General features: G+C 45.8%; 1 protein-coding gene across 23 annotated transcripts in view; it reads left to right on the top strand.

The window, feature by feature from the left end:
• KCNMA1 (potassium calcium-activated channel subfamily M alpha 1) overlaps positions 1-21,555 on the top strand; it is a 783,049-nt gene that overhangs the window by 594,683 nt on the left and 166,811 nt on the right. For all 23 annotated transcript variants that reach the window (XM_070056978.2, XM_070056977.2, XM_070056983.2 and 20 more), the window contains 1 exon segment: positions 9,627-9,736. In XM_070056978.2, the coding sequence (XP_069913079.1) occupies positions 9,627-9,736 (110 nt within the window).

Below are 21,555 nucleotides of genomic sequence, written 5' to 3'. Positions count from 1 at the left end.
ATCTCTGGTCTTCAAAGTCCTCATGGAGAAGACGTATTTCCTGGTCTTTTTTGTTAATGGGAATAGCTCCTTGCTACTCAAGCTGTGGCCCATGTGTGGGGAACATCGGTATTGATTGGGAGATTGTTCAAAATGTAGTCTTAGCCTCTACCCCAGCACTACCAAATCAGAAACTGCATATTATCAAGCCTCCTGGATTATGTATGATGCCCATCAAAATTTGGGAAACTCTGGGCTTTTATGACGCAAGCCCTAGGACGTGTCCACTGGTGAGAAATTTCCATTTGTCTACAGCAGTGAATGCAGTGGGAATCTCACCAAATTGTCTACAGTCTTGAAAATTCTTCAGAAACACTATTCTTCGGGTGTTTGTGTCGTCACAAGCAAGCTGATAATCCCTAGACTGATTCAAATGTTATTTCCTTTCTAATTCCTCTCCTCTTTCTCCAGTTCAAAACAAAAAAGATCAATGCCTCAATCTTTAATGTAGAAGTAACGAAATTGCCAAATAGAGCTTTGGCTGGGCTCAGTCTATTTCCCGTTGAATTGTTTGACTTGACCTTGGAATCCAAAAAGTAAAGCCGAGGAGAAAGCATAGGAGCTTGGTCCCTCGTGGAAGGCGGCATGAACATGAGCTTGGAGAAAAGGGGATCCTTGCTGAAGGAGTTGTAGCCGGTAGGAAGCACTCAGCTCGATCGTGACAAAGCACCAGTTCCCTCCAAGTTACTGGATGTAGAATTTAGAAAATCATAAGCCACTTGCTAAGTAGCCCAAGATGTTCTGTGGATGACAACATTTTCCAGAAAATATTGCTCATGATAAGTTTTCTGGGAAGTATTAAAATGACCCAATTATACATACTCCCTGTCCTATCCTCGAATGAGGATTTCTCAGCACGCAGAGGCAGAAACTGGTTTGTTTCATGCCCCAGCACCAAATGCTGCTGCAGCTATGCGTGCTTACTTATGGCTAGATGCCTGGACAAGTAGTTCTTGCTTCTTTGTGTTGCTCTCTCCAGTTTTGTCTTGTGTAATTCAATCAGCACATGTTAATTGAGCATCACTTATTTGCAAGGTAGATGGCAGCAAGTTCTAGAAAATCCAAAATTGATTGAGATAGCTCTTCCCTGCAGGAAGTTACAGTCTACTAAAGGGAGTGGCTTGGGTTCATGAGACGTCAGCGCTCTCATGGTAGCGCGTGGTAGTTCCTACATTCTGCTCACTTACCGTGTGTCAGGGACTGTCCAAGTATATCATACGGATCACTCCTTGACTCCTGTGGCCTCGCTGAAGTAGAAGGGTAGGCTTAGTAGTCCCATTACAGCAGTGGGGGGAGCATCTCCAGGAAATGAGGAAAAGCCTCACAGAACTTGAACTTTACAGAAAAGGTTGGATTTTGACAACCGAGAATGACCATGGAGAGAAATATCTGACAGAGGGACCAAGGGGAACAAAGAGACCATGGTGGGAAGCCAGAGAGATGAAGTTTTTAGGTTGTCATTTCTCATCTTCGTGGGCTACCCTGTGAAGTAAAGGATTCTGTGACTGACCACCACGTTCCCTTGGATATTTACGGGTCACATTAACATGTTAAGTACCTAAAGAGCATCACACTGAAAAGTAAGATAATATAAAATGAAATCAAATAAAAGACCCAATTTGACTTTGTTAAATCACAGTGCTTCCCAAGTTTGTTTCATTCATCCAAAATGTACTATTGAACTATTACTAACGTCGACACTTCAAGCAGTCTATGGAAAAAATGAAATAAAAAGATGTTTATTTTGGTGCAAAAACATTTTTAAAACTATGTATAGTTTTTTTATACTGTGCATTTCTGTGAACTCTGAAAATGTTTGTGAAAACCTATGCATGCCTTTCAAAATTTTTTGTACCAAAATAAGCTTATTTTTTAATTTTATTTTTACAGAACTTTTTCCATAAACCTTGTACCACACCCTGTTTTTATCACACACCTTGTACCATATCTTGTGCCCCGTTTCAGGCACTGGAGACTCAGATTTTAAAAAAAGAATGTGCCTTTCCAATAACCTAGGGTTTTTTTGGGGGGGGAGGAGGCAGAGTGGACAGTGAGAGAGAGAGAGACAGAGAGAAAGGTCTTCCTTTTTCCGTTAGTTCACCCCCACAATGGCTGCTGTGGCCGGCGCACTGCAGCCGGCGCACTGCACTGATCCGAAACCAGGAGCCAGGTGCTTCTCCTGGTCTCCCATGTGGGTGCAGGGCCCAAGCACTTGGGCCATCCTCCACTGCACTCCCTGGCCACAGCAGACAGCTGGACTGGAAGAGGAGCAACCGGGACAGAATCCGGCGCTCTGACCGGGACTAGAACCTAGTGTGCCAGCGCCGCAGGTGGAGGATTAGCCTATTGAGCAGCGGTGCCGGCCAACCTAGGTTTTAATAGGGAGACAGCACAGAATCTCATCCTCATCCTCGTTGTTCCACGTGACAGCTGACAGGAAGTTTTATCAAGTTTGCTTTGTGACATCTTAGTTGAAAAAGATCTGTCTTTCTGAAGCTTAGGGTTATTTGTGGGAAGGAAGGGCTGCAAGATAGAGTGGTGCCCTGTTGTTGACCAGCACAACTCTAAAAGGAGCCCACAGACTGTGGATGGATGCTGGGATCTCTGTCACTCATCTGACATGAGTTAAGAGCAGCGAATGAGAGTGAGTGCTTAGACACTTTCACAGCAAATGATGGATTAATTTATGCTGGTTGAATCTAATGGCAGAAGGTTTGGACTTGTCCTTGGCATGTGTTTTCTTTCTGGCTCCTTTTCTTGTTGTTGTACTTGAATCTTATTGGATTTGCAGAAGTATGGTTCTACCGAAGAATGGGTGTTAGGAAGCCGGGTGAAATTCTGGTCCCTTATGTCACATGGGCTGCAAAGGCTGCCTAGGAAATCACGCATGCCGAGCTAAGATGACCTGAGGACGGCTGGGCAGGCGCTGGTCCAAGATCGTTGACATCCTGCTCACTGTACCCAGATTCATTTTGAGTGGTATTGTAAGAACTTCATTCTTTGAAGCCGAAGTGAAGATGTTCTTGCCTATAGGATTATAAAACTAGATTTCTATTTGGACAGTTAGCAAATAGACCAATCTTTAAAAAGTTCTGAAATTTCTTAAGCAAAAGCAATTTTTCTGCCTTGCAGAGAAAAATGAGAGGGTGGAAAAGCCTTCTTCATGTTGGAAAAAAGTGCCAATTTCCTTCTATATGGCTAAAATTTCTTAAATAATTTATAAATACATGGCTCTCCAAAAAGTTCATGGGAAATGCATATTATGAAAAACTATGTAGGAATTTCTAAATTGTTTACACTGAAATAAACATATCTTTCAATTCCATTTTCTGTGAACATTTGGAAGCCTCCATCTAATTATCCCTTATGAGTTCTGATGCCACTCTTTGTGCTAGCCCTTCGTTGGCCTTCAATCTGACACTGTCTCTTCAGAAGTAATCTGGGTTGAGGTTACAGAGTAGGGGAAATGCCATGTATTTCATACTTTTGAGTGTGGTATGGTCTGTTAATCTCTCTCTGAACACCTCATGTGGGCTGATTTTTTTCCTCTGTAGTGCCTGATGGAAGAAATCTCATTTGATAGTCTACAGCCCACTTGTCTGGGAGGATTTGGCTCAAGTCCACCCTGAAATGAATCTTCAGAGTTGTTTATTTATTCGTTCAGTGCTAAAGCAACCAGTTATCTGGCATTCTATCAAATCCCAAATAATTTGTTTTAATTGACATTGTCCTGAAGCCTTTGGAAAAATCTGAGATCCTTTTATCCTATTTGCACATTCTGGAAAATGTGATCTGAAATAGGCTATAATCGTGGAATGCCAAATTGTTATAGGGCTCCTGAAATCCAACACTGCCGTCAGAAAGGCAGCCGACCTGAGTCTGTGTCCAGTAAGTACAGTGTTACTAGGCACTTTGGCACAGAGAAGAAAGACATTCTGAAAAGGTGTAAGCCTCCATTCTCCTCTGCTTCCTTCCTTTGATTTCAACTTTGTCACCAGTCTGCTCCACCCCAGAAAGCTGTGTGGAGAGGAAGTCTCTGTGCTGACCACCTTTGGACCTCAGCCAGCAAGATTCAAGCCTTGGCCGGTGCCGCGGCTCCCTAGGCTAATCTTCCACCTGTGGCGCCGGCACACCGGGTTCTAGTCCCGGTCAGGGCGCCGGATTCTGTCCTGGTTGCTCCTCTTCCAGTCCAGCTCTCTGCTGTGGCCCGGGAGTGCAGTGGAGGATGGCCCAAGTGCTTGGACCCTGAACCTGCATGGGAGACCAGGAGGAAGCACCTGGCTCCTGGCTTTGGATCAGCGCGGTGCGCCGGCCACAGCAGCCATTGGAGGGTGAAACAACAGAAAAGGAAGAGCTTTCTCTCTGTCTCTCTCACTGTCCACTCTGCCTGTCAAAAAAAAAAAAAAAAAAAAAAAAAAAAAGATTCAAGCCTTGTGTTTTCTAATGCTATGAGTAGCTTTTAGGATTTGACTATACCTGCAAGAGCCTTGAGGCTTAGAAGGGGTGGAGAAGGAAATGCCCACATGCTGTTTGATGAAGACAGGGTCAGTTTGTTGGCATTGGAGATGGAGAATAGAATCTAGGAGTCCAGTGAGCATGTCTTCCTAACACCCAGGGCCCTTAATATCATTCTTTCCATCAAGAAGTGAGCAGATGCTACGTTCAGTCAACTTTTCCCAGTGACAGAGCATGCTCTTGATGAATGACGCCACTCACCTTGGTAACCAGCCCCCACACTCATCAGATTCAACCCTGCAGATTCTGATTCCGTGTTTATTGTTGTAGTCAAGGGCTTGACACATTCGGTGCATGCCATCTCTTTTTGTCAAAATAAATATCTTTTTATGGGATCTGAGATACGTCGGTCAGTTCATGTCAGCACTGTTTGTTGTAGGCTGTCATGTTATAAAGGACAGTGGCGATGTGTTATATAATTTATAGGCACAAATATTTGTTCAGATATAGCTAGTTTTTTCTTATTAAGCACTTCTGTGAGTTAAAAATGTGGGTCCTTCGGAGGAAAATATTCACTGAGAATTCAAATAGATTTTTAAAAATAGTATATGCAGTAAATAAATAATACACTAACTTCCTACGACTCGTTTGGGCAATGTTCATTCGTGTATGTTACGACTCATCTCTTCTTATTGCCGCTATTAACATAATGGTCATTGGTTTTTATAATTTCCTTTTAGTTCTTTGTTTTTGATGTGCATAATATAACATGTATTTGGATTAAAACAGGGTACTTGTTTTCAATTAAATGAGGATCTTGTATGAAAATCTTTGGAATTATTTACATGACTCCAGAGGTAGGGATGGACATTTGCAGAATTATTTGGCTGTAATCAACATAGTTATTCAGACTCTTTATTGGGGACAGAAATCACAGTGGCTGTAACATACCCCAGCCAAGAGAGTTGAATTTTTCCCATTCATAGGGCTGTTAACATTAGAGAAACACAGTTTCACTCTAATCAGAGGAAACATAAAAAATAAAAGCCATCATTACTGACCCACCATTAGCAACACACACAGAACCCAGGACCAGGAAGGTGTGGCTCTCCTGGGGACATGACTGTGGTTTCCAGTTGGAAATCACATTTGATGGTGGCGCCGTCTTCCTGTGGATTGGTGGAAAACCATTTGCCAGGGAGGATAAACTAGACTGGCTGAGAAATGAGATGACGGAAAGTAGATAGGGAAGAGCATGAAAGGTGTGGACAGACTATCCCAGTGGCTCAGCTAGCTACCCTTCCTCCCCGACAATGCTGTGTGTGTCTGACGACTCAGGACCTACAGTGCATCACCTGCCCACCTTTGCCAGCTGCTCCTCTGTAGTGGCTAGGGTTTGATGTGACAGGCAGAAGACAAACTGTTGCCTCAGGAAACATTTTGCCTTTGACTGATTGCTGAATGGCTGGCTAATGAATTTTTGGCACCTTTCCCTGAGTCATTTTGGTCCCATTCCTTCATTTTTCTGCTGGGAAGTGTCTTCACGTTATAAGCAAAAATACGTTGACAACACAAATGTGGAGAGCAGCATGTACTATTTTGGAAAAGAAGGTATAGGTTGCAGTGGTTCCATCTTATGTAACAGAAATGAGGCTGGTGTGCTTTGACAGGAAGCCTGAATTACCCTTCCAGCCGAAATCAAAAGCAGTGTTGCATCTTACTGACCTTTCGGTCTTGGGCTCAGGGTTGGAGCTCTTGAGTCCTTAGGGAGCTTCTATTCTAATATTTGCCACTTAGGTATTTTACAAAGCAAATCTTCCCCTTCCCAAATCCTGGTACTCCAACTCCCCTAGGCATCTAGCTAGTCCTCTCTTGCAGGAATTCCTGTGGTGAGAGTAAGAGCATCAGTTCTGTATCCGGCCCACACCACTCATTGGTTTTGTGACTTTGTCTGTGTTGCTAAACCTCTGCACCCCTGTTTTGTCATCCGTGAAAGGGGAATCCTGACAATGAATCCATCCACTCTCCCCGGATTTCTTTCTTCACCTTGATTTTTTCAGGGTTAAGACAAGATTTTAAAATTTGACATATTTTATGCTGATTTTTGCCTTCCTAAGAATGCATGGGCTGAGGTAAGGGGGATGTACACTTCTATTTTTGCTTTTTCAAAGTAAGTCAAAGGTATTATGCTTGAGCTTAGAAACCTTGATAGGACGTAATGATTGAAGCCCTTGCACAGGTGTGAAGATTGCAGCCCTGCAGCCCGACTGAGCCGTGCACCCCAGTGTCGTGGACTTATTCTCACCCTTGTTCCAGTACAGCCTGTCATTCTTGCTGTAAGGATTAGAGGGTCCCAGCCTTAATAATAATTACTGATTCTTCTACTCTTATATTTTGCATATGAGTTTTTTTTCACTATTTTTTTCTAATTGTAGTAAAATATACAAAACTTGAAATGAACTATCTTAACCTTTTTAAGTGGTATTAAGTACATACACATGGTTGTATGACCAGTGCCACCATTCCCCTCCAGAATTTATTTTTCCTATGAAAGCTGACATCTTACAGCAGTTAAACAATAACTAAACCTTCTCCCTCCCCCAACGGCTGATAGCTACCATTTTATTCTCTAATTTAATGGATTTGACTTTTCTAGGAACCTCATACAAATGGAATCCTAAAATATTTGTCTTTTTTTGTGATTTAGTTGTTTCGCTTAGGGTAATGCCTTCAGGGTTCATCCATGCTGTAGCATGTGTTAGAATTTCCTTCCTTTTTAAGGCTGAATAATCTTCCCTTGTTTGTATACACCACACTTTTAGCCATTCTCCTGCCTGTGAACACTTGGCTGTTATGACCAGTGCTGCTATGAGCATGAGTGTACAAATATTCCTTATTTCTGAGTCTTTTGTTTGTATTCTAGGATTGGAAATGTTAATCATATAGTAACTGTATTTTTAATGTTTTGTGGAGCCACCAGCAGCTGTATTTATACAGTTGATTCAGTGCTACTAACACAGTGTTGCAGATACCATCCGAGAATCCACATATGGAGACAGAAGAGAAAGTTTGCTTTGCAGAATGTTCTGCACAGTTTTCTGGTTACTTGACTTGTAGTTCCCAGGCATTTCTAATTAACCACAAAAGCAAACTTGCAGGAAAGGAGATGTGGAAAAATCCATAATAGTCAGTTCTACCTGTGAGATATACCTTAGCTAGAGAGATCTGATGCTTTTCCCAGCAAAGAGAAAAATATGGGGAAATTAATGCCAGTTTAAAATAAGACTTAATCAGCAACTAGAACAAATATAAACATACAAAATATACTCGGCAGAAATTTACTGACTGAATGGACCAGTGAAACATTTTTCTCTGAATTTCAGTATTCAAAGAAATCTGAATAACCTGTTTCCTTATATTTAAATGATTAGTGATTAGAATAAAATTTTCTCCAAAGAGTAGGTTCATTAAGACAGAGATATGAGAACACTGACCATAATGCAAAGAAATACTATTAAAGGCATATTAATTGAGGACTACCACCAATAACCAATAATAATGATCAAGGTTCAAGGGTGGGCATTTGGCACAGTAGTTAAGATACTTCTTGGGATACCCTGCATCCTGTATTGGCGTGCCTGGGTTCAGGTCTCAGCTCTGCTTCTAATGCCAGCTTCCTGCTAACGCACAGCCTGGGAGTCATCAGGGGATGGCTCAAGTACTTGAGTTCCTGCCACCGGCATAGGGGACATGGGTTGAGTTCCAGGCTCCTGGCTCCAGCCTGGCCCAACTCTGGCCAGTGAACCAAAAGGTAGAAGATCTCTCTATGTCCATCTCATCTTTTTCTCTCTGCCTTTCAAATAAATTAAAATGAATAAGTAAGTTTCAAAGAGATAGTTAAGTTAGAACCTACAAACACTTTATAAAATACATGTCTGCTAAAAGAATAAGAATTCTTCCACTTCAGGAATACTATGAGTATTTTCCAATAAAGCCCTAGTATAAGATTTATAACTAGCAATGTCTCATCTAGTATCCTATTTACTTAGAAAACAAATGGAGGTAATATTGTTCCTCAAATATTCTATATTTCAAAAAATTTAATAATGTAAAATAGACTTTCTTCAAATTAGTTAGAATTAGTGACCTTTGCTTGTAAATCAAGAATATTTTTCATTTGAAAAAAAATGAGATCTTATGATTTGGGGAAATTAAAAGATTTGTGCTTTGCTAGACACATTGCAATTAATTTTTAAAAAGATGTTGTTTCACAATAGAAATGGTTGAGTAACTTTTTATTTTGGAGACTTCACTCTGAGAGGACTAACTTAGAGATCACCAAGCCATTGCCAGCAGCCTTGCAGAGCTCATGTCTAGCTTGTGAGAGTAGATTAGAAGCAGCTCCAACCAGTGGGACCAATCCACAGCATCTAATGACCCAGGACCAGTGCAAACTGGCAAATAGCATAAGGGCTACAGAGGAGTGATCCGTTGGTTTCCAGATATTTTTCTTTCTGGTTTCTGTGTGCCAGAGTGTCACCAAATACAAGTGGTTTTTCAGAAGGTTCATGGAAAACTGGAGTGAAAAGAAAACATGCTGCATTTTCTGTGAACTCTTTGAAGACCTTTTGCAGATGGGCACTCGTGCCCTGTCCTGCAGTGGCCCTGTGTCTTTCGAATCCGGGTGTTGTATTTTTCCCAGTTGATTGACTGATGGGGCTACAGGCAAGATGCCTTTTAATTCCAGATCAGCACAAGAAATTCTGCAGAGCCACTTCCTGTTGGCTGGGTGGCTTCCTCTCCTCTTTGTCTTACTTGAGTCCCCGCTGGAAATGAAGTCTGGGAGGCTGTGGCCTGGGTTCCCTGGGGAGGCAGAGACCTGCCTTCCTGCAGGAGACCCATGACGTCCCTGAGCTCCCAGAGTGCTTTCGAGGCCCTGAACCTCAGGTCTGTGAATTAAGTGTCATTGGCAGCTCCCTTGGGTGTGGCGTGCTGTGGTTGCGTTCCTAGGTGCTGACGGTGACCACCATCACCTGACTAGCCCCTTCATTTGCTGGCCAGAGGGTCTGACTCAAGGTGCCCCTCACAGCCCACCATTCTGTTTTAAACCTCTCCCTGTGTTCTTCTCCTAGATCGAGGAAGACACGTGGCAGAAGTATTACTTGGAAGGAGTCTCAAATGAAATGTACACAGAGTATCTGTCCAGTGCCTTCGTGGGTCTGTCCTTCCCTACTGTTTGTGAGTAAGTGACCACTAACTAGACGCTCTTTGGCTCCCAGGGATGTCTTATGTGCCCCTTGCAGGAAAACCGCCCCCTTCTTTTCAGAACACTCGGGACACTTGGCAATGTCCAAAGGCACTCTTTGTGTTTAGCTCTTTGCAATGAGCAGGACAGCAAGGCGTTATACCATTGTCTTGGCCTTAAGGATCTCTGTTGGCCCTGCTTTTCCCTCCAGGCCTGAGAATCTTGGGCATGGACCCTTGTTTCTAGTAACATGAACAGTAGTTACCCTGCGTTTCTTGAGCCTTGCTCCTGTGATGTGGACACCTGTAAGGATGGTGGCATGAGCCCATGTCTGTCTGATTCTAATAAAGCAGCACCAAATCCTGCCACCGCTTGATGAAAGGAATTTTAATCTGTCTCCCATTCAAGTCAGATCCTAGAGATATTGAAGAAGCTACTGAAATAAACTCAGAGTGTTTTCACCTTTTTCTGAGGACCTGTGGTCCCAAATATAGAGAAGGAAGACTTGAACAAGCCCTTAGCAATCTAGTCCCAAGTGGACAGCTGCCATGGTGTAATAGCAGCAAGGCTGAGTTTCTCCTAACTGGCTCAGCAGCGTGATCAGAGCAAAGGGCAGCCCCAGGCTGCTGTGTCCCTTCCCAGTAGAATCGGTGACCCCTGATGGCCGATGACCTCAGGAGCTCCAGGTGGCCAGTGTGACGCATGGTGGTGTCTGATCCCCGCTTAGAATCTCAGGTGTTGGGTTTATCCCAGACGGGGGCTTTGTCTTCTATTAAAATGCAAACTTCCTGAAAATGGTGAAACAGAAAGCCTGATCCATTGACACCTTAACAAAGGCTTTGATAAATGCTGTCTCACTGATGAAAACTGGTCGGAAACAGAGAAATCTGAGAACCTATTTGAGGAAGAGAAGCCATTCCCTCTGCTCCCTGCCAGCGCACAGACAAAATCCACCTTCTGGAAAAAAAGATCCAAAGGTATTGAGACGAAAGCAAGTGCCCTTTACGGCAAAGGGGAGGTTAGTCCTGAGGGCTCTCGCTCTCCGGTTCACGTGTTCTGTTCTGTATAGAGCAGGGAGAGGAGGGAACGGAGCACTTGGTTGCTCTGTGTTTACCTGGAGACTCCTGTCAGTGAACACAGCGGGTGCACTCTGCCAGTCCCTGGGCCCAGACCCTCAGCAATCCAAAATGGTTCGGCTGTTTACTGAAATTTCTCGCCCTGTCTCTAAGCAAAAGTTTAAATGCTAAATGGACTGGAAAAGTGAATAGGTAATTGATTCAGAAGGAGTTATTTTCTGCAAATGGATGCCCTATTGTCACTCCCATGTGTTCCTTTCTTTGAAAGCAATTTCTCTTTCTGCCAGGGAAAGAAGTTAACCATGCAGAGGCCTTGGGTCTTGGAACACTGAGGCTGTCCCGCGGGATTTCTCTTCCTTGGAGCTTGCCCTGCCTAGGATAGAAACCCCGGGGGAAGTTGGTGCTTAAAACAGAAGCTGGTACTAAAAATGCAGTTGAGGTCTCTTGTATCCAATGTGGGGGTGGCTCTGAGTACGCAGCAGAGCTGCCAATGCCAGCAAGGGCAGAGTGGGATGTCCCAGGCATTAGCCCCCATCCTCAGCTGTTGATTTTCCGAGGGTTGTCTTGCTTTGATGTCTAACATGACTGTGCCTTCCAATGCCCCCCGATTCTTTCTGCTTTCTCCCTCTTCTTATTTTGTGGCTGGGAACTGAGTCTGTTCATTTTAAGTCAACTAGAAGGGTTAGGACTGCTCCCAGTAGAGGCTCTGACTGAGGATACCTTGCAGGGTGCTTTGGACTCACATAGTTGACCCACAGTGTTTGATTTCTTAAGATCTAGTTACTAGTATTTCAAAACAATAATATTTCACATGATACCAGACTCCTGGCCTCCCCTAAAGGTATGATGTGGCCACACGAAACCTGATTTTTCTCAGGAACTTAACTGGCTCCAGTTTACTGTGTCCAAGGGGTTAGGGCTGTCCTTCACCCCCTCACATCTTAAATCAGCCCAGATTTGTGTCTGTATCCCCCGCCTGGCGCATGTACCTGCAAGCTTGCCAACGCAGGCCATTGGCAGTGTGAAACTCCATTGCCTTCAGGAGCAGCTCAAGACCTGGGCATGAGTGGCTGCCTTGACTATTTCCTTTAATCGGTTTGTGTATTTAGAACATGTTCCAAAGAGGAGAAAATTCTCCAGACCTGATTTATCAGGGAATTTAGCGTTAATTCAGTAAAAGCTTCTGAAATAGCAAAAAAAAAAAAAAAAAAAAAAAAAAAACCAGAAAGAGCCCAACTTCTGATGTGAGTGAGAGTGTGTCCAACTCCATGCTATTATTCGTTTAATACAATGATACAGCAGAGGTAGAAATAATCAATAAAGAAAGGACATTTAATGAGATTTAGGAACATCCCAAAACATTGAAGCTCTCCTCAAGCATTTGATTATCTGGGGGCTTAATTATCTGTGTTTTCTACTTTAAATTAAAGAAAAGCCATAACTCAAAGTTACCAGCAGTTTAATGATAACACTCTTCAATTCAGGTTAATTAAAGCACAGCCGTAATTAGAGTGTAGTGTTGTATATCACCGGGCTGGCGCATAAGTATTTTCATTACAGTAAGAATTGGCTATTCAATTTCAAGATGACATAAAGGACGCCAAAATATATTTTAAGCTGGTTCATGGAGAAGAAAAAGAATCGGGGAATATTCTGGGTGTAATAAAGCACAGATAAAATATACAGATTTTCAGAGTGGTTTCTGTAATTATGCACTGCACTAAAACAACATGCAGCCAGTAATGTCTTCAAGCACGAAAAGAAATAAATTTGCTCTTCCCCTAGGCTGGCAGAATGTCCGCTTGCAGGGGACGGGCTCCTCACAGCAGAGCTTAAAAGGTGGCTCAGAAGCTGGGAGTCATTCTAGGAAAAGATAAGAGTTCAGGATACATGGGCGAAAGTCAAGGTCATCTTCCAAGAGAATAGGACTGGGGTGGAAGAGAGGCAGGAAGGGCAGGAGGACACCCTCCCACCCCGTCCCTACACACGCAACCTGAATGCTAGCTCTTTAAAAATCTCGAGGAGGAGACACTCCCTCTCGTCCAGGGTGAGACCTCCATCATCTGTCTGCTTTGACATCTCTGCACCAGCCTTTCGGCTGCTCCGTGTGTGTATCCCACAATTCGGTGCTTCATCCCAAGAACAGAAGCTAATTTCGACAAAATGCAAACTTATCTCTAACCTTTTGTCTACGTTTTCTCACTTACCCACAACAATCCCAACATGTGTATATCAATGTCCCTGTTTTATAAACAAGGTGACATAGGTACCCCTTCCAAAGCCAGACAAGTCACAGAGCCAGGATTCCAGTGTGGGGCCTTGTATGACTGGGAATGACTTGGTGTGGGTGCTGTTTGAAGGCTGGCTGGTTAAGAGAGTCCTCAGGAGCTTAGTAAATGCAGTGACATCTAGGCTGTATCTCCAGATACTAATATTCGGGGAAAGGCCTGAAGGCCTGCAAATGTGGTTGTTGTTTATTTTATTTTATTTTTTTTGGACAGGCAGAGTGGATAGTGTGAGAGAGAGAGACAGAGAGAAAGGTCTTCCTTTTGCCGTTGGTTCACCCTCCAATAGCTGCTGCGGCCAGCACACCGCGCTGATCTGAAGGCAGGAGCCAGGTGCTTCTCCTGGTCTCCCATGCAGGTGCAGGGCCCAAGGACTTGGGCCATCCTCCACTGCACTCCCGGGCCACAGCAGAGAGCTGGCCTGGAAAAGGGGCAACCGGGACAGAATCCGGCGCCCCGACCGGGACTAGAATCTGGTGTGCTGGCGCCGCAAGGCGGAGGATTAGCCTAGTGAGCCACGGCACCGGCCACCTGCAAATGTTTAAATAAGTAAGCCAGGTGGTTCAAATTCAAAGTCTGGGGGCTAGGAACCCCTCCCTCACCCCACGCTCTGGAACAACCACTCATTCTCACTTTGGGCTCCGTCATTGGAATGTTTCTTCCTGATGGTAGCCTAATCATCCAGTCATGGGCGGGCCACCTCTTCAAGCCAGCGTGAACACGGGGGCCTTTGAGTGAGAATCCTCCCATCAGTCCTTCTTCACGCAGAGTACTCTGCAGAGGCATAGAAGGCTGAGGCTGCTGTCTGCCATGCCAAGCAGACCCCTGGCTGCTCCCCTGTCCCCCCATGCCTAATCCACATCAGTACAGTGAAAGATGTGGGGTTTGTGAGCCAGGTCGGCTTTGCTCTAGGAATCTGGTTGGAGAGGACAGGGAAGTGAGGACAGCACATCTCGGCCTTGCTGGAGGCCATGGGTGGCGTGTCCTGCATCATCGCTGGGATTCCTTTAGGATGCTCTCTTTGACAACCAGCAGCTCTGAATAGCGTCCCTTGGTTTTGCACAGCTGGCTGGTTCCTGAGTCTGTGGGCCAGAAACACTAAGGCACAGGAGCTTTGGGGCCGGAAGGAGACGAGAGGGTGCCATCCCCTGTGTTCTCTGCACTAGCAGACCACTGCCCGCCTGCCTCGGTAGGTGACTGGGGAAGCAGCAGTGGCCAGCACCAAGCCTGCAGGAAGCAAGAGACCCTGTTTGCCTCTACAGGGTCCCATAACGAGGGGTTCCCACAACAGGGTGCAGTGGGATGCATGGGACGTGAGCCGTAGAATCACAGAGACCTGGGGTCTATGACTTGGAGCAAGGTGTTTGCTTTCTAGGCACCTCCCTCAGTTACCAACTGCCTGACCTTGGACTTGGGCTTAGCCTGGTTGCCTCACCTCTGAAACAAGGAGGAACGTTATCTCTTACAGTGAATCAGCATCCTTTTCCCTTTCTCCCACCTCTCCATTTTTTGCCACCACTCAGCCTCCCTGTCAAATATGACAGCAGCACCTAGAAAGAATGACACTGTAGCATCTCCACGTTCTGTTTGCTCTTCTACTTCAGGAGCTTCTCGGTCGGTCAGGCATCAGGGAGTTGACCAGATATTTGATGAACTTGGGATCTTTGCAGCTTGTGCAGGTTTGTGCTATTCCACAGAAAACTATGATTAGACTGGATCAAAGTTATGCACATGGAAGATAGTTTTGTTTCTTAAAGATCTATTTGTTTCTTTATTTGAAAGGCAGAGTGACAGAGAGTGAGAGGGAAGAACAGGGATAGATCTTCCATCCACTGGTTACTCTCCAAGTGCCCACAACAGCTCCCCCTCTTCGTGGGGGAATGACACTAAACCCTGCCTAGGCTTCATATCCGAGTCACGGCACCATTATGTCGCTCCCCCTCTTCGTGGAGGAACGACACTAGACCCTGCGCTGTTCTTTTGTCTGCTCGGCCCTCCCTGGGTTTGCTGCTGGTTCTTCCCGGGTTGGCTACCGACCCTTCCACCTCCGTGGAAGGGCGGTTCCCCCTGCCACTTTCCCCACTTCCGCGGGGGAGTGGCACACCGCCGGCCGGCTCTCTCAGGGGCTGCTCAGATGTTCCCTTTAGATGTTCCTGGTGCATGCCGTCTCTCTCCTCCTTTATAGTCCTCTTCCACCAATCCCAACTCTGCTACCCACACGCCGAGTACGCTGCTCTCCTCCAAATCAGGAGCAGGATCAGCTCCTGCAGGTCATCACTCAAGTTGGCGAGAGGCAGCTGCGTAGAAGTTGTTACTCCTCTCCCAGTGCCATATTGTGGGCGAGCAGATGCATAGAATAAATCTTAATTCCAGTAACAGTCTAATCCGAGTTGCTCCCCACAAGCTGGGCCATCTTCCACTGCCTCCCAGGTACATTAGCAGGAAGCTCTGTTGAAGGCAGAAGAGCCAGGACATGATCCCGGGCGCTCCCACATGGGTGGTGGGAGTCCCAGACTGCAGCTTACCCTGCTGCACCTACAGTTTTAAATGCCAGATAAAGGACTCTGTTTCCCTACAGGATCTACCTTCAGAGTTTGTAGTGTGGTTAAGGAAGTAAAACTCATCCCCAGGGAGACCTAGCGCCCACTGAAAAGTCGTTGATGGGTGCACAGAACTGGAGCACAGCTGCTTCGAGTTATGGGGAAAGCTGCAGGTGAGCAGGGAGACTTCCTGGAAGAGGTGGCGTTTGAGCTGCCCCTTGTAAGGCGACTGGATTTAGATAGGAGATAAAGAGGGAAGTAGGTATTCTGAGTGCAGACTCAGGAGCCTGGGCCACACTGCAGTATCACACAGAACTCTCTTAACACTGTAGTCTCTGTGGGTGTTTGAATGAGAGCTGATTAAAGGGTTCCCCTGTGGACGGGAGAGACACATTGGGGGTTTTCTTGGGAGACCTCGCTGAAGTGAGGATGTGCTCCCCTGCCCCTCCGCCACAGGACAGTGAGGGCAGAGGGAGGAGGGGTTGGACGCGGAGGACCTGGAGAAAACCACAGGTTCAGCAGCCGAGCTGCCACAAGAACACTGCTCCTGGTTCTGAACCTCACAGCGAGCCCATTAGTCAGCCATTCATCACTTGCAAAATATAAAAGCTTAATTGCATCAGGTTTTACCGCTCAGAGGGGATTAGGACAAAAGATGTATTTAAAATATGGTGTGCCTCTGTCCCTTCGCAGCTGATGGAGCTGTTAAAATTCAGATGTGATGGGGACTGTTTCCTGCCTGGGGAATGCCAGTCCCCTCTTCCTCAGCTGTGCTGAAGGGCAGGTGTTCTGTCCACAAGTGCAGGCTCAAGTGCGGACGCTGCTGTGCCCATTTAAGACAGTACAGGTGGTGGGGCTTCTCCGTCCCCTCCACCGGCTACCTGCGTCAGTGCCCCTAAAGCCCAGAAAATCCTGCTGACATCCTGTGGTGCTTTGCTTGGACAGATCTTTCAAAAGAAGCCTCTGAAGGAAACTAAGTTAATTTTGCCCAGTGAAAGCTATGGCTAGTTTGGCGCGAGCTCTGTGAAATCATTACTTTTTAGAGAAAGTTCTGAATCTGGACAGAGAGAAGCCACCCAGACCGAATTGGTCCGTGGTAGATTGCTTTAACCTGGCTGCAGAAGTGAACATTTTAAGAGAATTTACAGGGAAGCTCAGATCTCATCTTGGAAAAAAAAAAAAAAAAAAAAAAACAACCATTTTCCCTGCCAGAACTAGCTCTATGTAGGCAGTTATTTGGGGAGTTTTGCCATTCGGGCTGCACGTAGATGAGCAGAGATATGAGCTCAATATGGATGATTATTTCTAGCTTAGGTGACCTGTTCTCTTCCTTTTGCTAGTGAATAAGCCAACGACCATAAATGCTACTGAAGTTCTGAATGGCAGGCTACAGAGGCTGTGGCAGGTGCATTGACTCCTGCAGGGGGTCAGGGAGGGAATCTGGTTGGACCTGGGGCAGTTGTTAGCACCATGACTCAGTGCTGCATATGAGGACAAGCATTTTATGGATGTGATTCAAAATGATAGCAGAGGGCCGGCGCCGCGGCTCAATAGGCTAATCCTCCGCCTAGCGGCGCCGGCACACCGGGTTCTAGTCCCGGTCGGGGCGCCGGATTCTGTCCCGGTTGCCCCTCTTCCAGGCCAGCCCTCTGCTGTGGCCAGGGAGTGCAGTGGAGGATGGCCCAGGTGCTTGGGCCCTGCACCCCATGGGAGACCAGGAAAAGCACCTGGCTCCTGGCTCCTGCCTTCAGATCAGCGCGGTGCGCCGGCCGCAGCGCGCCGGCCGCGGCGGCCATTGGAGGGTGAACCAACGGCAAAGGAAGACCTTTCTCTCTCTCTCTCTCTCTCACTGTCCACTCTGCCTGTCAAAAAAAAAAAAAATGATAGCAGAGATTTCTAAAAATGCTTTTGTTACACATTTGTCTGCATCAGAGGATGTAATGAGTTTTGGACTCAGATGTCTCAGGTGCCGGTAGAAATACTCTGTGTATGTGTGACAGAGACAGAGAATATATGTGTGTGAGTGTGTGTGTATGTGTGTGAGGGAGTGTGTGGGAGGTGTGTGTATGAGTATGTGTGTGAGTGTGTATGTGTGTTTGTGAGGGAGTGTCTGCGAGGTGTGTGTATGACTGTGTGAAGGTGTGTGTGCATGTGTGTGAGTGTGGATGCGTGAGTGCGTGTGTATGTGTTTGAAGGAGTGTGTGTGAGGTGTATGAGTGTGTGTGTGTGAGGGAGTGTCTATGAGGTGTGTGAAGGTGTGAGTGTGTGCATGTGTGTGTGAGTGTGTGTTTGATGGGGTGTTCTCAGGTCATCCCACTCCAGCCTTACACAGCCATGGGGAAATGGAATCTTAACAAGATCGCCATGAGGATTTTAAATCACTGCATTTTCTTGGTGCTGAGTCTTACAAGTCCTGATGTTTGGGGTTTTCTTTAACTGGATGTTTCCATCCTGAGAACCTATCATTTTAAATCAGAGTTCCTGCATGTGAATATTTTCCATTTTAGCCCCTTGATCCTGAAGACCTGGATTCCCAGCGTGCAGTGTGTACACTGCAGCTACTCTGATGAGGTGAATCAGCCTGGCCTTCGCAGGGGCCCTCGGAGAGCTGGAGAGGGGCTGGTGGCCCAGGGTGGGGCCAGGTTTGGAAGGACATCATAGAGGCCACCTCTTCTGCCCTCATCCACTCCCTCGTGGGGCCAGTCATCTTCAGCAGCGTCCACCTCGCCTTTGCCCACTCTTCTCAAACACATTAGAAGGTGCAAACGCTATGACAGGTTTCCATGCTTAATTCACACCCGAAAGCAATCTTTCCAGGCAAAGAGGGGTGATTTAATGGCAAGAACAATTTATTTCCCTCTGGGTAGGTAGAAACAGTTGGACTCTAATTCTTAAGAGCCTTTGTTCAGGAACATCTGGGTTGAAACTACTGTAGTTAACAGATGATGCTGGCAGTAAAAATTTTTTTTTTAAAAAAGCTTTGTATAATGTCATTGTCAAATGTGGTAGGCCTCTACTTAATAATTATCAGGAAAGCAATCTAACTTGTTATTACAACAGTTTTATTGCAGATTGCTGGTTTAAGACCTTTTTGTGACAAGTGGCATTTTTTCCTTGAAAAATAGGAGTCATTTCTATTCCCCTGTAATTATTTTTGTAACCAGTGACTACTTCCTGCATTGGACATATTGGGGCATTTTATTTTAGAAACCAAGAATTAACTTCTTGCTAACCTAGGGCTGCTTGTTTATTCAACACTTTGGGAAGGCGTCCTTGCTTCTTCCTTGCACCTGACTTGATCCTGGCCCAGCTTGCTGATCCTGTGCCACTGAAGCACTGCAGCCTTCATCAAGCCACAAGAGTGACAGCAAACCTTAGGTGGCTGATGCCCATACCATTTTACCAAAAAGAAAGAAAAAAGTGTTGAATGGTACAAGTAAGTAATTAACTGTAGAATACAAATTTCGGATATTCGAGAGGTATAGTCTTGAGACTATGTTCCTTGTAACAGGATCTCTACAAGATCCCAAGGATACGTTGCTTGTCTGCGTCTCAGAACTGGAATTGCACCATGGCCTAGTGGATCAGAGGCAACAATTAGACTCCCAGAGTGTATCATTGCTATTTCATCCTTCTTTTCTGATCTGTCTGCTTCTAGCCTATGGGACAAGTTAAAAGCGTCTCATTTCAGAATCGGAAACTCACTTCCAGGCCTTCTCTATGTAGGTTTCTCTGACACTTCTTGGAAACCTGCCCCCAGCTCATTCATGCATCCACTTATACAGCCTTTATTGAAAACTTACTCTTTTTCCTTTGCGAAAAGGCCAAGGAGGTCAAGCTTGCATCCCACGCTGGAGAAGCGCTTAGAGGGAAGAGAGACGAGTAAACAAGTGACTGCCACCCAGGCTCCCCGTCAACTCTCTGGGCTGCTCTTTTCCCCTGGACACCCCCCCCCCCTCAGGTGAGGCAGCGCCTCTGCAGCAGCCTTCAGCCTCGGATCCTGACATTGGCCAGCTCCTAGCGGCAGGATGCTACAAAGAAGTACAATCTGAGCGCTCACGGAGGAGCCACGGTTCTGCTTCAGGTTTCAGCCGTGGCTTATTATTCAAGATTTGTGTTTTGCCAATATCCACAGGGTACCCATTAAAGTGAGGAGTAAGGCTCAGAGGCCTATAGAGGGGCAGGAATTTGGCTATGGAAAGGGAAGAGTGAGACCTGAGCCACTTGGTGGTGGTGGGGACTGTCCCATCAGAGGGAGACAGCACCAGTAGAGAATATACTAGAGTGCTTTCAGCTTCCATTCCTCTTAGCCTCATGCGATGTGGTTCTACTGTGATTTTTTATTTTTGACAGAGAGAGAGAGAGAGAGGGAGAGAGAGGTCTTCCTCCCGTTGGTTCACCCCCCAAATGGCCACTACAGCCGGCACACTGTGCTGATCCGAAGCCAGGGGCCAGGTGCTTCCTCCTGGTCTCCCATGCGGGTACAGGGCCCAAGGGGCTAGGCCATCCTCCACTGCCTTCCTGGGCCACAGCAGAGAGCTGGACTGGAAGAGAAGCAACTGGGACAGAATCCGGCGCCCCAACCGGGACTAGAACCCGGGGTGCTGGTGCCACAGGCAGAGGATTAGCCTAGTGAGCTGCGGCGCTGGCCTCTACTGTGATTTTTAAGGATAGCTGAACAGGCAGTTTTTATGTGACATCACCTATTGGTATCTGGGTTCTATTTTTAAAAACATGGCCTAGACCAGAGACTGTGTCTGCATAGTGGGCTTGAGCAGTAAGCACCCCATTCCCACTGTGCAGGCACCGAGACTTGATCTTCACGTTTGCCTTGCCTGTGAAGACGTCATTTGAACTCGAGCCAGTTGCTTCCTCTCCTTTGGGTCTCAGTTTGTCAATGTGTAAGAAGGGCAGGCCCCCCGTCTGGAAGGGCCTGAGACGGAACACCCACGCCTGTCACTGTTCCCCATATCCACTTTGTTTCTCCCTCCTGTCCATCTCCTCATTGCACCTCACCTTGGCCCGTGAGCTACAGTTTGTTTTGGACCAAAGGAAGTTTTAACATGAAGCCTCTGTAAGGTAGTTCTGACTCATCCGAAGTGTGGATTTGGAAGTTGCAAAGTTATGGGTTTAAAACTAGAAGAGGGTAGGGTGAGAAGTCTCATTATGCTATCAAAGTATTGCATTCTACCCCATAAATATATATAACTCTTCTGTGTCAATGAAGATGAAAATATACTGAAATGGTTTAAAAAGAAGAAAGACATGAAATGTGTTCCCTTCATATAAGTACAAAAAAATTTAAAAGGTTAAATTAAAAAAAAGTGGAAGAAGACTGAGTTCCCTCCCTCCCTGCCCCGTAAATATTAAGGAAAGTACAGGGTCGTGTTGACTGTCCTGCAATAGGAAGTTCCTTTCTTCCTAAATTCAATTGGTTAATGGCATCAGAGTGGCTAGGAAGGCGTAATTCACCAGGACTACGAACTGTTTCTTCCCTTCTCAAAGTAGGATTACATCCCCAAAAGAGCATTCAAAGTCTTTGATTCCATGAACTACCACCATCCCAGATTGGATTGGTCATTGCTCATGAGATACCAGCACAATTGCCCATTGGATAATCCATGATAATTTAAGGCCAACCTTCTCCTTGAGTTTTTGGCTTTTAGCTACTATTTACATTAGAAAGCTGTTAATTAATCTGATAATTTGGTTCAATAAACATTGCATAAGCTATCTGATTTTTTAAGCAATTTAAGCTCCAGAAGTAAGTCTCATCCAGGGTAGGTTTAGCTGTGCTCTCTGGTACATACAGTAAGAAGGGCATTTTTCCTACCTGCACTTGGATCTGTGTGTTGGTGTTTCAACAAGCTGCAAGAAAGCTACAGCAAAGCTCAGGTCATCAGCCTCTGCTGCCA

Source organism: Oryctolagus cuniculus, chromosome 15, assembly GCF_051225735.1.
Source record: "Oryctolagus cuniculus isolate XC-2025 breed Fujian yellow rabbit chromosome 15, ASM5122573v1, whole genome shotgun sequence".
Classification (NCBI taxonomy): Eukaryota; Metazoa; Chordata; class Mammalia; order Lagomorpha; family Leporidae; genus Oryctolagus; species Oryctolagus cuniculus.
Note: the sequence above shows the minus strand (reverse complement) of the source record. Positions and strands in the feature narration are given on the sequence as shown.